General features: G+C 35.1%; 1 protein-coding gene across 1 annotated transcript in view; it reads right to left on the bottom strand.

The window, feature by feature from the left end:
• Window positions 1-16,623, bottom strand: part of COL19A1 (collagen type XIX alpha 1 chain) — a 394,072-nt gene that overhangs the window by 118,460 nt on the left and 258,989 nt on the right. The window contains exon 16 of the mRNA XM_027852948.1: window positions 9,469-9,522. Coding sequence (XP_027708749.1) covers window positions 9,469-9,522 — 54 coding nt within the window. The remainder of the gene's footprint in view (window positions 1-9,468; window positions 9,523-16,623) is intronic.

Raw genomic sequence — 16,623 nt, 5'->3', positions numbered from 1 at the left:
GCACTGAAAAATTTGCAGACCCCCAGAGCTAGCTGTGAAAAAGTAGCATGAAAAGCCCTGAAGCTTGGGACAGGGTCTCTCTACTACCAAGTGAGCACAGCCCAACTTTAACATAAAGTTCAAAGTCAAGAAATAGGCTGGAAAAAAATGATCAAACAACAAAAAAGAACTTGACTATAAAAAAGCTAGTAAGATGGCAGGGAAGACCATGACACAGACTCAGAAGAAAATAACAATATGAATACAGCACCAACCAAAGTCTCAAAGAAAAATGCTAATTGGACACAAGCCCAACAAGAATTTCTAGAAGCGTTAAAGAAAGAGATAAGAGTGATAGAAGAAAAATTGAAGAAAGAACTGAAAGTAATGCAAGAAAATTATAAGAGATTTAACAATTTGGTAAAAAAGCACAAAAATACTGAAAATATCACTCTTTGTAAATAAGATGATGATATACTTAGAGAATCTTACAGAATTCACTAAAAAAAAGTAGTTGAAATAATTAACATCTTCAGCAAAGTTGCAGGATAGAAAAATAAACCCACACAAATCATCAGCATTTCTACATATTACCAACAAAGTCCAGCAGCAAAAGATAGAAAGATAAATTTTAACTGTAGAAAATATAAAAAAAAAAAAACATTGGGAGTTACCTGCCAAAACAAACCCAGGAACTGTGTGAACACAATTACAAAACACTTTTTCACACAGATAAAATCAGACCTAAACAATTGGAAAAATATCAATTGTTCATGGGTAGGCCAAGGCAATATAATAAAATGAGACTTCTACCTAAATTAATTTACTTATTCAGTGCCATACCAATCAAACTATCAAAAAATTTACAGAGCTAGAAAAATAATAACAAAATTCATCTGGAAGAACAAAAGGTCAAGAATATCAAGGGAATCAATGAAAAAAAGTGAAGGAAGGTGGCCTGGATGTACCAGATCTCAAACTGTATTATGAAAGGATAATTATCAAAACAATCTGGTACTGGCTAAAAAATAGAGTGGTAGATCATTGGAATAGATTAGTACACATGGCATAGTAATAAATGACCATAATTATCTAGTGTTTGATAAACCCAAAGATTTAAGCTTTTGGGACAGGAACTCACTATTTCACAAAAACTGCTGGGAAAACTAGAAAACAGTATGTCAGAAACTAGGTATAGACCAACATCTTATACCATATACCAAGATAAGATCAAAATGGGTATATGATTTAGACATAAAAAGTGACACCATGAATAGATTAGGAGAACAAGGAATAGTTTACCTGTCAGATCTACAGAGAAGGGAAGAATTTATGACCAAACAAGAGATAGAGAGCATTATGAGATGTGAAATGGATAATTTTGATTATATTAAATTAAAGAGTTTTTGCACAAACAAAATCATTGCAATCGAGATCATAAGGAAAGCAAAAAGCTGGGGAACAATCTTTACAGCAAGTATCTCTGATAAAAGCCCCATTTCTCAAATATATAGGGAACGGAGTCAAATTTATAATAATACAAGTCATTCCCCAAGTGATAAGTAGTTAAAGGATATCAATAGACAGTTTTCAGAAGAAGAAATCAAAGCTATCTATAGCCACATGAAAAAATGCTCTAAATAATTATCTCATTAGAGAAATGTAGGTGAAAACAATTCTGATGTACCACCTCATACCTATCAGATTTTCTAATTGAGAGAAAAGGAAAATGATAAATGTTGAAGGGAATGTGGGAAAATTGGGGCACTAATTCACTGTTGGTGGAGCTGTGAACTGATTCAACCATTTTGGAGAGCAATTTGGAGCTATGTCCAAAGGGCTATAAAGTTGTGAATACCGTTTGGTTCAGCAATACCACTGCTAGGTTTGTATCCTAAAGAGATAAAAAAGGGAAAAGGATCTACATGTACAGAATATTTATAGTAGCTCTTTTTGTGTTGGTGAAGAATTGGAAATGAAGGGGATGCCCATCAATTGGGAAATGGCTGAACAATCTTGTGGATTATGATTGTAATGCAATACTATTGTGCTATAGGAGATGATGAACAAGATGATTTCAGAAAAACCTGGAAAGATTTGTAAGAACTGATGCAAAATGAAATTAATAGAACCAGATCCACATTGTACACAATAACAATAGTATTGTATGATGATCAACTGTGAATGACTTAGCTATTCTCAGCAATACAGTGGTCCAAGTCCAAAGGATTCATGATGAAAAATGCTATCCATCTCTAGGGACAGAGCTGATGGAGTCTGAATGCAGATTGAAACATATAATTTTTCACTTTATTTTTAATAGTTTTTTTGGTCTGTGTTTTCTTTTACCACATGACCAATATGGAAATATGCTTTGAATGATTGCACATGTCTAACCTATATCAAACTGCTTACCATTTCAGTGAAGGGAAAATGAGGCAAGAGAGGGAGAGAATTTGGAACTTAAGATTTTTACAAATGAATGTTAAAAATTGTTTTTACATGTAATTGGGAAAAATGAAACATAAATAAAGCAAAAAATAATAAAATAAATAAATCTTTCCTCAACTTGTAAGAAAATAACACCTTAGAAAATAGAATTGGCCTAGTTGTAAAAAAGGCACAATAATCCACTGAAGTAAAAAACTTCTTAAAAAGCAGAATAGACCAAATGGAAAAAGAGGTATAAAATATCACTGAAGAAAATAATTCCTAAGGCAAGTGGAAATTAATTACTCCATGAGACATCAAGAAGCACTAAAACAAAATCAAAAGAATGAAAAAGTAGAAGAAAATGTGAAATATCTCATCTGAAAAACAAATGACAGGAAAATAGATCCAAGAGAGATAATTTAAGAATTATTGGACTACCTGAAAGTAGTGCAAAAAAGCCTGAAAGTAGTCCAAAAATGATCAAGGAAAATTTCCCTGATATCCTAGGACCAGTAGGCAAGATAAAAATTGAAAGAATTCACCAATCACCTCCTGAAAGAGATTCCAAAATGAAAATTCTCAGGAATATTATAGCCAAATTCGAGAGCCCCCAGGTCAAGGAGAAAACATTACAAGCAGCTAGAAAGAAACAATTCAAATATCATAGAATCACAGTCAGGATCACACAAGATTTAGCTGTTTCTGTGTTAAAGGAGTGGAGGGCTTGGAATATGATGTTCTAGAAGGCAAAGGAGCTAGGATTATAACCAAGGATAACCTATCTAGCAAAATAAGTATAATCCTTTAGGGGGAGGGGAAATTGATATTAAATGAAATAGAGGATTTTCAAGTATTCTTGATGAATGGTCAAAACTAAATAGAAAATTTGACATACAAACACAAGACTCAGAAGAAACTTAAAAAGGTAAACATGAAAGAGAAATCATAAGGGACTTAAGGTTAAACTGTTTACATTTTTATGTGGAAAGATGATACATGTAACTCCTCTGAATTCATCATTAATAGTTAGGAGTCTACATAGACAGAGGGTATGGGTATGAGTTGATTATGTTGGGATGTTTTAAAAAAAATTGAGCAAGAAAGAAGGCTGTACTGGGAGAAGGTGAAAGAGAAATGAAGAATGAGGAAAATTATCTCACAAAAAGGAAGCACACAAGATTGAACTTTTACAGTGGGGAGGGGCATTGCATAGTAGGTAATACTTGAACCTCATTCTCATCAGAATTGTTTCAAAGGAGGAAGAATTTACCTACATACTCAGCTGGTTACAGAAATATATCCTACCAGACAGGGAAGTAGAAAGGAAAGGGGAAAAAAGAAAAGGAGGGGTGATATAAAAGGGACATGGATTAAGGGAAATAGTGGTCAGAAGGAAATCAGACTCTTGAGGAGAGACAGGGTAAAAAGAAAGAGAGGAGAACAGAAGAAAATAGGATGCAGGGAAATACACAGTAATCATAAAACTGAATGTGAACAAGATGAACTCACTTATAAAATGAAAGCAGATGCAGAATGGATTAGAAACTAGAATCCTACATTATGTTGTTTACAAGGGACACACTTGAAACAGAAAGACCCACACAGAGTTAAAATAAGGACCTGGAGCAGAATCTATTAGAATATATCAGCTGAAGTAAAAAAAAAGAAAAAAAAGGTAAGGGTAACAATTATTATTGCAGACAAAGCAAAAGCAAAAGTAAATCTAATTAAAAAAGATAATCAGGGAACCCACATTTTGATAAAAGGTACCACAGACAATGGAGAAGAAAATGGAAAACCACTCTAGTATCTTTGCCAAGAAAACCCCAAATGGTGTCATGAGGAGTCAGACACAACTGAAATGAATGAACAACGACAATACCATAGACAATGAAGTAATACCAAAAAAATTACAGAAAGTTTCTCTGATAAAAGCCTCATTTCTCAAATACGTAGGGAACTGAGTTAAATTTATAAAAATAAGAGCCATTCAGCAAATGATAAATAGTGAAAACATAGGAACAATTTTCAGAAGAAATCAAACCTATTTGTAGTCATATAAAAATTCTCCAAATCATTATTTACTAGAGAAATGCAAAAATCAAAACAATTCTGAGGTGCCACCTCACATCTTTAATAAATGACAAATCCTGAAGGGCATGTGGGACAGTTGAAACACTAATGAACTATTGATGGAATTGTGAACTGGTTCAACCATTCTGGAGAATAATTTAGAACTATGCCCAAAGGGCTATAAAACTATGCATACCCCTTGACCTGTCAGGATCCCAAAGAGATCAAAGAAAAAGGACCTATATGTATAAAAATATAGCAGTTCTTTTTATGGTAGCAAAGAATTAGAAACAGAGGGGATGTCCATCAATTGGGTAATGGCTGAACAAGTTGTGATACATGATCATGATGGAATGCTATTGTGCTATAAGAAATGATGGAAGAGAGTTTCAGAAAAACCTGGAAAGACCTACGTGAATTGCTGCAAAGTGAATTGAGCAAAACCAGGAGATCATTGTATACAGTAATAGCAATGTTGTAATGATTACTGACTTGGAAAGACTTAACTACTCTGATCAATATAATCATTCATGACAAATTGGAAGGACTCATGATGAAAAGTGCTATTCACCTCCAGAGAGAGAACTGAAAAACTCTGAGTTAAAATTTAAGCATAATTTTCTCAGTTTCTTTATTTTTCTTGCTTTTTGTGACATGGATAATATGGAATGTTTTACATGATTTCAAATGTATAATGAGAATCATATTGTTTGCCTTCTCAGAGGTTGGGGTAGGGACTGGAGGGAGGAAGAGAATTTAGAACTCAATTTTTTTTAAGTGTTAAGAATAAATATTCCTTTTTTAAAAAAAGACAAACATTAAGCACGATTACATCTTGTATTTTCTACATCTTTCAGGCAATTGTGAAATGGTAAAGATGTGGTATGTTTTTGAATATCATTTGCGAAAACTTACTTGTTCCCTATTAATAATCTTATTGAGGATGCCATCAATTTTTGTATAGGTGACCCTGATAAAGATTTTGTACAGATGACAGAATAAATATATGTTAGTAGGTATTGTTGTTTTCTAGTTCACCTTTTTGATATCTATTTGATCTGAGGTTTTTTTATATATATACACCTTTGGTGTCTTCCATTCCTTTAGATATCCTTCACATTTGTATTGACTCCAGCATATTCTGCTTTATGGAAACAATCCAATTTATTATCTTTTTGTTTCACATTTTTATCTTTAGCGATATTTCTACTTTTTCTGTAAGCACCTTGGGGACTGTAATTTCACAGTCCAAGTGTGATGGACTATACTCTGAAGAGAAAATATTGAAACGATTTTTGCAAAATTTCCCATTCTTCTTCTGTTTGTTCCATTTTCATCTTTGGATGCCCTTAGGATGTCCTGGATTAGTTGGAAAGCTCACCAAACTTTCTTCAGACTGGTTTTACTCGCCACTGCTTCTCTCTGCTTTATAAAATACTAAGATAAGATTTTATAGGTGAATGCATATGCTAACCTGATTTTTCTTTTCCAGTCATCTCTTTCTCATAGCTAAGGTATTTTTTGATCTCTTTTAATCACCTTGCTGTACAGTTACTTGACACAGATCTAATTTCTGGAAGAAATTATTATAGTCAATGTCTATGTAATTTTTGTTGTCCATTTATTATTTTTTTATTTTCAATCACTTTTTAAATTCAGAGTTAAAACTTCTTAATTCTATGCCATATCTTTTCTAATGGATATTATTTCTTCTTGCTTATCATAAATTCTGTGAGTCAGTGATCTGACTTTGCACAGACAGCTAACTGAGGGATAACTTTCACAGCCATATAAAGTCATTTCCTGTTCATTAAAATGTAGTCAGCTTCATTCTTTGTGATGTAATTTAGTGCCCTCGCCTCCACGTCCAGTGTTTACCAATTCTGTCTCTGAAGACTTCATGATATAGAGACATAAGGCTTTTGTATAATCTACAAAGTCTTTATTCTTTGTCATTTCTTTTTCTTGAATCATATTTTCTCATCTATTTCTCCCTATCCTCACCTTTTCTCACTTGTGTATGGAAGTCACCAAATATGAGTGTATGTTGATTTAATTTATAGGGTTTTGACAAGTTCTTCATAGGATTTCTTTACTACTTCATCCTCAGCTATCAATGTTGATATGTAAACTCCAACTATTTTCATTGTGGTCTTTTTGCAGGTACTTGTCATTAGTGCTATAATGGATGATGACCAAATGTACTGTGAAGTGATAGTTCTTGTAACGATGGGGCACATGATAAAACTCACTTCATCGGTTCCTTTTGTTGCCTCTCTAAAGAATACTTTCTATATATCTGTAACGTTCTTCTTCTTTCATTTACAGTAAGAATATAAAAATTGATACAGTTCAGTTCCTCCAGTAATATGTCCACTTGTAATGAAAACATTGATGGGCAACAATGCTGTCCTGGTAACATTGCATTTTAAGTATGAGCCGCCAAGCTCAAATTCCAGGAAGCTTGACTCCAATTTGACTGGCAGCCCTTACAGCACACATTCTTCTGAAATGTCCCTTTAAGGTCTAATCAAATTAATTCTGAACTCACTTCCAAATATAAATCTCTTCCCTTCCCATATGTGCTTAGGGAAAAACTGAGTCATCAAAGACAAATTCACTATGCCAACTCATTTGGGAGATCTTTAGAGATGAGAACTCAGAAGTTTTTGGAAAGGGTGATAAATATTTAAGTAGTAAAGTCACCATTTTGTAAATTTACTAAAGGTGATTGTAATATCCCACCCTTTAAGAGTTTTTTGTTCATATTATCACAGTCGTGCCAATTACTGTTTATTAGTTTGAATATTTTGCAATACATCCTAGAGATCTGGATACACTGTGGATAGAAATGAGTTGTTTTTATTTTGTAATATATAACAATCCTTGTTGTTGAGAGTAAACTCAGTTTATTTTAATAAAAAAATTTCTTATTAAGCTTCAAAAAATGTTGTACAGAAATAATAGAGATGATCCTGTAAGTCAGTTTGTCATAAATATGTCAATTTTTTTTCTATCAAACATCACTGAAAATTCTAAAATTAAAAAAGGCAAGAGGCATTTATTAAGCACATGCTTAGGCACTGTACTAAGCACTTAAAATATTATTTATTTTATCTTCACAACAACCATGTAAGATAGGTGCTATTATTCCCACTTATAGATGAGGAGACTGAGGCAGATAAAGGTTAAATGACTTGCCTAGGGTCATATAACTAGTAAGTGTCTGAGGTCATATTTGAACTCAAATCTTCCTAACTCCACTTCCAGTGCTCTATCCACTGTACCACCTAGCTAAACTTTATATGATGATAGCTAGCTAACTACCATTTACACTTCCACCCACCCCAGGTTACCTAGTAAAAGCCCTCTTGGCTCTGACTTCAAATGCTAATTCTTTGAAAACTGATAATAGATACATGTATTGTATATATGGTAACACTCCATCAATGAGAATAACTAGCATGCTCCCTTCTGTAACCAATAACCCTGGGAAGTAGGTGCTATTATTATTTCCTCATTTTATAGTTGAGGAAACTGAGGCAGATTTCAGTTAGGTGACTCGTCTAGGATCACACAATTAATAAGTGTCTAAGGCAGGATTCAAACTCAGTTCTTCCTTTCTCCAGGACCAGTGCTCTATCTACTGAGTAGCCAACTTTTCAACTTATAAGCAGAGTTGGGATTTCTAAAGGGATATGAAGTAAACATGGAAATTCATAAAATTTGGAAATATAAACACAGATGAAAGGAATAAAATGAGAAATAATTCCAATAGCATGTTTGCATTTCAGCATAATCAGCCCCAGCTTATTAATGCTAATGAGACAGCACCATGGTAAAATTGAAAGAACTCTGGTTTGGGAGTAAGAAGACCTATGTTTAATTCCTGCCTCTGTCACTAATAACTTTTGTGACTTTGGGCAAGTTATGTAATCTTTCTCAGTCTCTTCTGCAAAACGACAGGGTTGGGCCGGCTTCTCAAGTACCTTAGAAATCCATGATCATCTATGACAGGTGTTCTCAACTCATAGAATGAGATCTACTATTAGGGTTGAAGCCTTAATTTCTCTTCAACCTGCCTTCCCTCTATAGTTTGCCATGAATGCCAGCCACTACAGAGAGGATCAAAGCTGGGAGTAGTATCCCCTTTCCTATTACATTTGCCAATTTTACAGTCAAAATCCTGAAAGCTATTCTTGGGTTCATAGGACTTTGGGGAAATAAAAAGTAGCCCTTTGTTACAAAATATTGAAGATTACTTATCTTTGGGGACAAATATTTATTCCACACTTTTGTACTTTGGATAGGTGGTGTTATTATTAGGAGGGGTATCATACAACTTGACCTGCAGTGAAGAGATCCCCAATTCCCTTGAGGTAAGATCCCCTTGTATTGTTTCCTTGGAAAACACTGGGAGAGGGGGAGGACAGATATGAAAGCAGCAGTGAGTGAATGAATAAATGAATTAATAAATGAATGAAAAAGCATTTATTAAGTGCTTATGACATACAAAGTACTCTGCTAAGTGTTGGGGGTACAGATACAAAAGGGAATATAGTCCCTAACCTCAAGGAACCTATATTCATCTATATACATGTATATATGTATGTACACATATATATATATAAAATATTTTATAACATTATTTTGATGTTATATTTTAATATAACAACATTATATACTACAATAACATGTTATATGCACATAGGAGTACAGACATGTTTCTAATTACAGAAAAATTTGAGAACAAATTTATTTGGAACCCCCCACTTTAAAAAGCTGTAACTAATGATAATTTTGAATAAAAGTTTCTTGTTTTTTTTTATTGGAAAACGCTTTGCCTGCTTATGTTTGAGTGCTAAGGACTTACCAGTTAGGGTACACAAAGACTATACTGGAAGTTAGGACAAAGATATTTTCAGACTCCCTACCATGTCCTTTCACTATATACACAAAAGTACCACAAAAGAAAATAAATACCTTGTTATAATATCCTCCAAGAGTATATTGTCTTCCTTGTTTTCCAGGAGGACCCTGTATTAGAAATGAATCTAACATGAGTCATAAACACTTATCAAAGGAAATATTTGTGTAGTTATATGGCAGAGAACCCTTGACATGTTAATATTTCAGTACAGCACTTAAAATGAATTTATTTTACTATAAATCCTCTTTTATCTGGCATGGTTATGGAAAGAAACATGCTGGTTATTCTGGTTGATGGAGAGTTGCCACATACACACACACACACACACACACACACACATACACATACACACACATAAAATACATGGATTATCAGTTTTTAAAGAATTAGAATTTGAAGCCATAGCCAAGAACACTTTGACTGGGTGTCCCGAAGGGTAAAAAAGTGTTTTTCTTCTCCATTCATCTTTTTCAGTCAATCAACAATCAATTATTAAGCACCACTTATTAAGTGCCTGGCACTATGTTAAGTATTGGGAATATAAAGACAGCAGTGAAACAGTTCTTGTCCTCAAAGAGCTTACATCCTGTTGGAATATAAATATGCTTAGTTTTGGGAGGCAAGACTTGCTTTTTTAAACAGAGAATGTATCTTTTGGGTTTTATATCCTTTTCAGTAAAACAAGCTATCATAACTTTAAGCTAAGAGCTTAAAACTGCATGCACCAAGCCTTTTGGGACACCCAGTATATGGGCAATAAAATATTGATGTTTTAGCAACTTAGAACTTGGTACTACCTCACTATGGGGTAACCAAGTTCTTTGAGGTCAGGTACTGCTTTGCTTTTGTTTTTGTGCCAGAATCTGGCACAGAACCTGTCACATGCTTAAAAAATGCTTCTTTCCTCCCTTTCCCTTCTTCCCAACTGGCATCACTTTAATCTTTGTCATTGACTTCCAGAATTTTCAGTAACTTTTACTAGAAAAAAAGTTGTGATAAACTCATTGGCACGATCATCTGTGTTGTTTCAGTAAAACTTAATAAATGCAATCATTTCTGTATTCTCAGTATAGAATTATTGGCAGATTTCTCAGAGTAAAATTTCTTTGTAGTTTATCTTAGTATCAAAGCATATCAGCAACTTAGTAGTCAGTTCTGTTCATGGTGTCATGGACTTAATATAAGTACTTGATATATGAAGTATGGATATATGAAGAAATCCATCTGAACAGATCCATAGAGATTATGAGTAACATGCACAACTTTCCTATATGGGTCAGGTTAAACAAAGGCCATAAAGGTCACATAAAATATGTGACAGATTACTTCACTTCTGGTCCTAGCAGATATTTTTAGGTTGAGGTTTGTATGAACAAAAAATAATTAATGTGCGAGAGAATCATAGACATTTAAACCTTAGAGACCACAGAGTCCAATTCATTCATTTGACAGATGAGGCCTAAAAAGTCCAGTGACCTGATCGAAGTCACAGAGAAAGGAAGTTGCAGAATCAGAATTCAAGCCTCGGTCCTCTCTCTCCAAGTTCAGATGCTCTACACTGACTCTCAATATGTTTAAAAACATTTGGTACTATACCAACACATATATGCATCCATCCATCCATCTATCCATCCATCCATACATACATACATATATTGTATATGGACATTGAGGGGATTTATTTTGCTTGAAAATGCATATTTGTCATGAGAAATTTATTTGTTTTTCCCTATAGGGTAAGGTATGGAAGTCAGAGAACATAGATTTCTGTTTATTTTGTTTTAAAATAGAAACATGGGGTGTAAATGTGGGGTGTACTACAGATGTGGTTTTATATGCATTTTCAAATGATGTCTGTTATTAGTTTTACTTCATTGTTTTAATTTGTCACAAGAGACCTCTCACAAAGTGAGTTGTGGTTCAGTTGTTTCATTCATGTATGACTCTTCATGATCTCATTTGGGGTTTTCTTGCAATGATACTGGAATAGTTTGCTATATCCTTCTCCAGATCATTTTACAGATAAGGAAACCGAGGCAAATAGAGTTAAGTGACTTGCCTGGGGCCACACAGTTAAAAAGTGTACGCTAAATAAGTTTAATAAGAGGCTGGATTTGAACTCATGTCTTCCTGACTCCAAGCCTGGTACTCTATCTACTGTGCTACCTGGCTGCCCTAAAATGCTACAAACTGAGAGTAATCTGTAAATGTCTGTCATGTGAAAACAAAACACATCCAGAAGGGTGTAGTCATATATTACTGAGAAATAAATAAAGATGATTGCTTAAAAACAAAAGACTTTCAGAAAGAGCCAATGGAAAGGGAATTACTGAAGGTACGTGACAGAAAGAAAGTACTTGAATGATTGATTGCATTGAGTGGCAGAAGAAAAACATAAGGGGAATGAGATGTTATGCAGGTCTTGCTTTGAGCATTACCACACTTCTTATGGTAACTGTAATGGAGCCAGGAAACAGGCATATCCCCAAACACTGCATTTCAAATTACCTGTGTGCCCTGTCCTTACTACTTCACTAATAGAATGTAAGCTCTTTGAGAGTAGGAACAACTTTACTTTTGTAAAATAGCACAGTGCCTGGATAGCAGATTCTTAATAAATGTGTGTTGACTTTTTTGTTGAAACTTTGAGATTGATTAACTCTGCAAGTTTATTATTTCAGTTCTTCTGATAGAGCGTGCTACACTAATCTACCTCCCATCACACCAATGTGCCAATCCTAGTCAGAAAAATCTCACTACGTTAGAAGTAAGTTGCATACCCTGACTCCAATCCTCCCTCCAACCCTCATTCCTTTAGCAATAGCTTTTTTTAAGTCATTGCACTAAGTTGAAATTGCCTTGTGATAAAATAAATATGACCTCAGCCTTCCCAATAATTTGTGAGGATAAATCATCCAAAGTAAATGTGGGTTTTGAGACCAGGGGCTTGAGGAAAAGGGAAAACATTTGGAACATTTTCTATAGGCAAAATACAAGAAGTCAGTAAGAACAGGGCAAAAGAATGTTTGAACAGTAGTTGAAGTCCCATTTGAGGTTGTGTTTCATAAATTTTTCTTGAGTGAAATCACATCAGTCTTACAACTTTTTTCAGAGAAGCCCAGTAGCAAAACCAAGAGAAGTCAGATAGTGGAGGTTGCCCAAAGAGGAGGATCATCAGTTGGGAAAGGTGCTGACATTCTAAGGGGCACATTGGAATGGTCTGGGACAGGGATGGGGAACCTGTGGCCTGGAGGCCACATGTGGATCTCTAGGTCCTCAAGTGCAGTCATTTGACTGAAGTCAAACTTCACAGAACAAATCCTTTTATTAAGGGGATTTGTAAGGGTTGCTAAAGAGAAATGGGTAGTTTTGCAATTATTTCATTAATGTGGGGCTGTCTAGAGGATCCAGTAGAGTAATCTAGACCCAAGGTAATACATTTTACTCTTTACCAAATGTTGATTCAGATGAATTGTACTGAATTCACAGCATAATATCTTGTACTTCCTTTCAGGCAACACAGAGCAACACCTTTGCAAATAGCTTGCCCTGGAATTTAACCATGCTTAGCTATGAATTTTGCATTTTTCTAATGCATAGATTTCTAATGCTCACACTAGAAAACTATATCCAGAAAATGCACCCAGAAGTATTGACAATATTTACATTTCCATAACTTTTATTTCTCCAATTGACAATTACGCCCTAATCAAATGATAAATTATGTTGTAAACATGGCAAATTCCATAAAACATCTCTACTCATCAACAAGGCTAATCTCTTTACCTTTGTCTTTGTTTCCATTTCCTCTCATCTCCTCCAGGATGTTGCTTTTGTAATCATTCCTTTACCCCATGTATCTTTAATTAGTATTTCCACTGTCTCCTTCTCATCTGCCTTAGATGTCTTCAATACTAATAAAGCTCTTTCATGATCTTTTAGCCCATTTAACTATTGTTCTTCTCCTTCACTGCTAACCTTCCTGAACAATTTGTTTCAACAAGATTCACTCCCCTAATACCTACTCTCTCTTCAACTTTTTGCTGTCAGGTTTCTACTCCCGCCATTCTTTTGAGACTAAACTCGCCAAGATCTTCAAATGATTTCCTAATCCTCAATCCTATGGACTTTTTTTTTTTGCAGTCCTGATTTTCTTTGATATTTCTATAATATTTGACACTTTTAATATCCCTCTTCCCTTGGGTATTCTCTCCTCTCTTGACTTCAGAAATCCTAAATGGTTCTGGCTTTCTTTTTACTCCTCTAACCATCCCTATTCAGTGTCCTTTGCTGGATTTTCATCCTCTTCCTGACCCCTTAAAGTAAGTGTTCTGTAAGGATCTATTCTTGACACTCTTCTTTATATATACTCCTACAGATTTATCTATCCTCTTCTCTGAGCTCCAGATTCCCATTTCCTACTGCCTATAGGAAATCTTTTCCTGGATGTCCCACTAGCATTTCAAACTCACAATGTCCCAAACTAAACTTATTGTATGTCCTCCTAAACTCTTTCCTCCTTCTGACTCTTTTATTTACACAAAACCTACATTCACCCACTCTAGTATATTTGAAACTTCACGACTATCACTGATTCTTCCCTTTGCCTAATCTCTCATATCCATTTATTTAATAAATTATGAGATTGCTAAACCTCTCATATCTATATCCTCTGCTCTATTCTCCTTATTCACATTACTACCCACTACAATCACTACTACTACTGGATTATTATAAATCCTGCTAACACATCATCCTTCTTCCACCCATTCCTTGCTCCAATCCATTGTTCATACCATGGCCAAGATATTTTTCTTTTTTATGAGTATCACACTTTTATTGACATTTAATGGCTATAGAGAACATTTTCATAGAGCAGAAAAAAGACAGACCTAGTGTGAAGAAAAAGATGAAATACAAACGAATATCCCTCACTATCATCTACTCCCTCAGAACTATCTGCTGCAATCTCAGGGCAGCCACTGTGTCTAACTGGCTCATATAACAATCTAGGATAGTGGAGCACAGAGAGGCTTGCCTAAGGTCACACAGGTAGCAAGTGTCTGCAGTAGAATTCAAACATGGTTCCTTCTGACTCCAAGTCCAGCAGTCTGTCCACTAAAGTACCTTACTGGCAGACCTTGATTAACAGGAAAATATTTGGAATTTACCTTCTAGACAATAGGAAGCCACTGAAGATTTTTGAACATGAGAATGATATGGATAGACATATACACATTGAAAAATATCACTCACTAACTTCTTGCCCAGAGACTCCTTAATGGTCAGTAGGTGAGAAACTTGTTTTGCTCTCCTTTCCATTTCTTCTTAGCCCTGCATATCTTTTTTTTGTGCATGAGGGTATCTCTATCCAAGTAGGCCAGGCCAGTATCCAGACTGGCAATGCTTGTTGGGAGCTGTACTGCCTGGAACATGGTATCCAGCCTGTTGGGCAGATGCCAAGTGACAAGACCACTGTGGGGGGTCAATGAACCTTTCAATACCTTCTTCAGTGAAGGTGTTGCAGGCAAGCATGTTCCCCATGCTGTGTTCATAGATGTGGAACCAACTGTTATTGAGCAGAATATGAAGTTCTATGACAAGAAGGAAGGGAGAGATTGAGTGATGATGGTTGAGGAATTTTGAGAGATGGAAAAGTGAAGTTGTGAAAATTTACATTGGATGAAATGAAGATTCTCAGTGGAGGGAAAGTTAGGTTTTCTACTATAAATATGGAGGTTTAGGTGTGATTGAGGATTTAAGAAGAGAGGAAAAAGTCTGAGTTGTTATAAAGAATGATTTTTTTCTTCACCAGAGGGATGATTTCATAAATAGAGAAGGTCTCAGTAAAGTCCCTCAACCAATACAGATAAGCATTTTCTCTGCAACTTAAAGGTCTTAGAGAGATGCCTGAGGGCACTAAGAGGTTAAGTGACGAGATAAGGAAAGAAAAAAGAGTACAAAAGAAAGATTGCTGAGCAGCTGTGAGTACTTACCTAAGATTACATACGGGTAAATTTTGGTGTGTGAAATCAGTGCAGTTTCATTAATTTTTCCATTAATGTTCAGGATCCACAGATCAAGAAGAGAGAGATTAGAATTAGTAGGAGCTACTAAAGGATGAGGACTGGCAGTTTGAGAATTACAGAAGTCAGTGCACAAGGTTTTCTAGGATGATGGTTTATGAATGAACAAAGTAGTAGACCAAGAAATCAAGTCTGAGACTCATTGAGGTAGAATGACATGTCTGTGGTCACGCAGTTAGTAAGTGTGGAGTTAGAATCCAAGTTTTTTGGACTCCAAGTCCAGCCTTCATTCTATCCACTGTGCCATCCTGAAGAACACAAAGTTCATAAAGATGAATGGAAGACAGAAGAAATTTTGAATCAGAGAGGAGTAAAAATAAAGGGAAGAATTGAAAGAAAAAGAAAATTAAACTAAGAGAAAAGGAAAGTAACAGAAAAAAGAGAACAGCAAAAATATTGAGAGTGAAGTAAAGATCCAGAAAGGTACAAAATTTAGGGTGGAAGAAAGAAACATGAACAGAGCAAAATAGGAAAGAAAAAAAGCAGAAGAGACAAAGACAAATTAGAACATGATAAAGAGGAAGAAAAAATACTTCATGGAAAAGAAAAAAAAGAAATGAGTGAGCAAGTATATAACATCATGGGAGAAGGAGGAAATGATGAATCTACTGAATGTAAGAAAATTTGTAATCAGAATACAGCAATATATGAACACTAAAGAAAAACCCTATGGGTGGATTAATATGAGGAATACACTCATCCCCTCCTTCCTTGGAGAAAAGGAAGATGTGGTTCATGGGGACGGAGGGAAGATATTGAGAGAGACTGGGAATATCAACAAAGGAAGGGGGGAAGAGAAGGGAACAAACATTTATTAAGCACATACTATATGCCGGTGTCTGGGTTAAGCACTTTACAAATATCTCATTTAATAGCTATTATGTGTCTAAAGCAACCATTATATTCTGGGATAGTTTAAAAGCATGTATTTTCTTTTTCTTTCTTTCTTTTTTTGTGTGAGGCAATTGGGGTTAAGTGACTTGTCCAGAGTCACACAGCTAGTGAGTGTTATGTGTCTGAGCCCAGATTTGAACTCAGGTCCTCCTGACACCAGGGCTGGCACTCTATTTTCTTCCTTCCTTCCTTCCTTCCTTCCTTCCTTCCTTCCTTCCTTCCTTCCTT

The sequence above is a fragment of the Vombatus ursinus genome, unplaced genomic scaffold (genome assembly GCF_900497805.2).
Source record: "Vombatus ursinus unplaced genomic scaffold, bare-nosed wombat genome assembly UNPS02009835.1, whole genome shotgun sequence".
Lineage (NCBI taxonomy): Eukaryota > Metazoa > Chordata > Mammalia > Diprotodontia > Vombatidae > Vombatus > Vombatus ursinus.
Note: the sequence above shows the minus strand (reverse complement) of the source record. Positions and strands in the feature narration are given on the sequence as shown.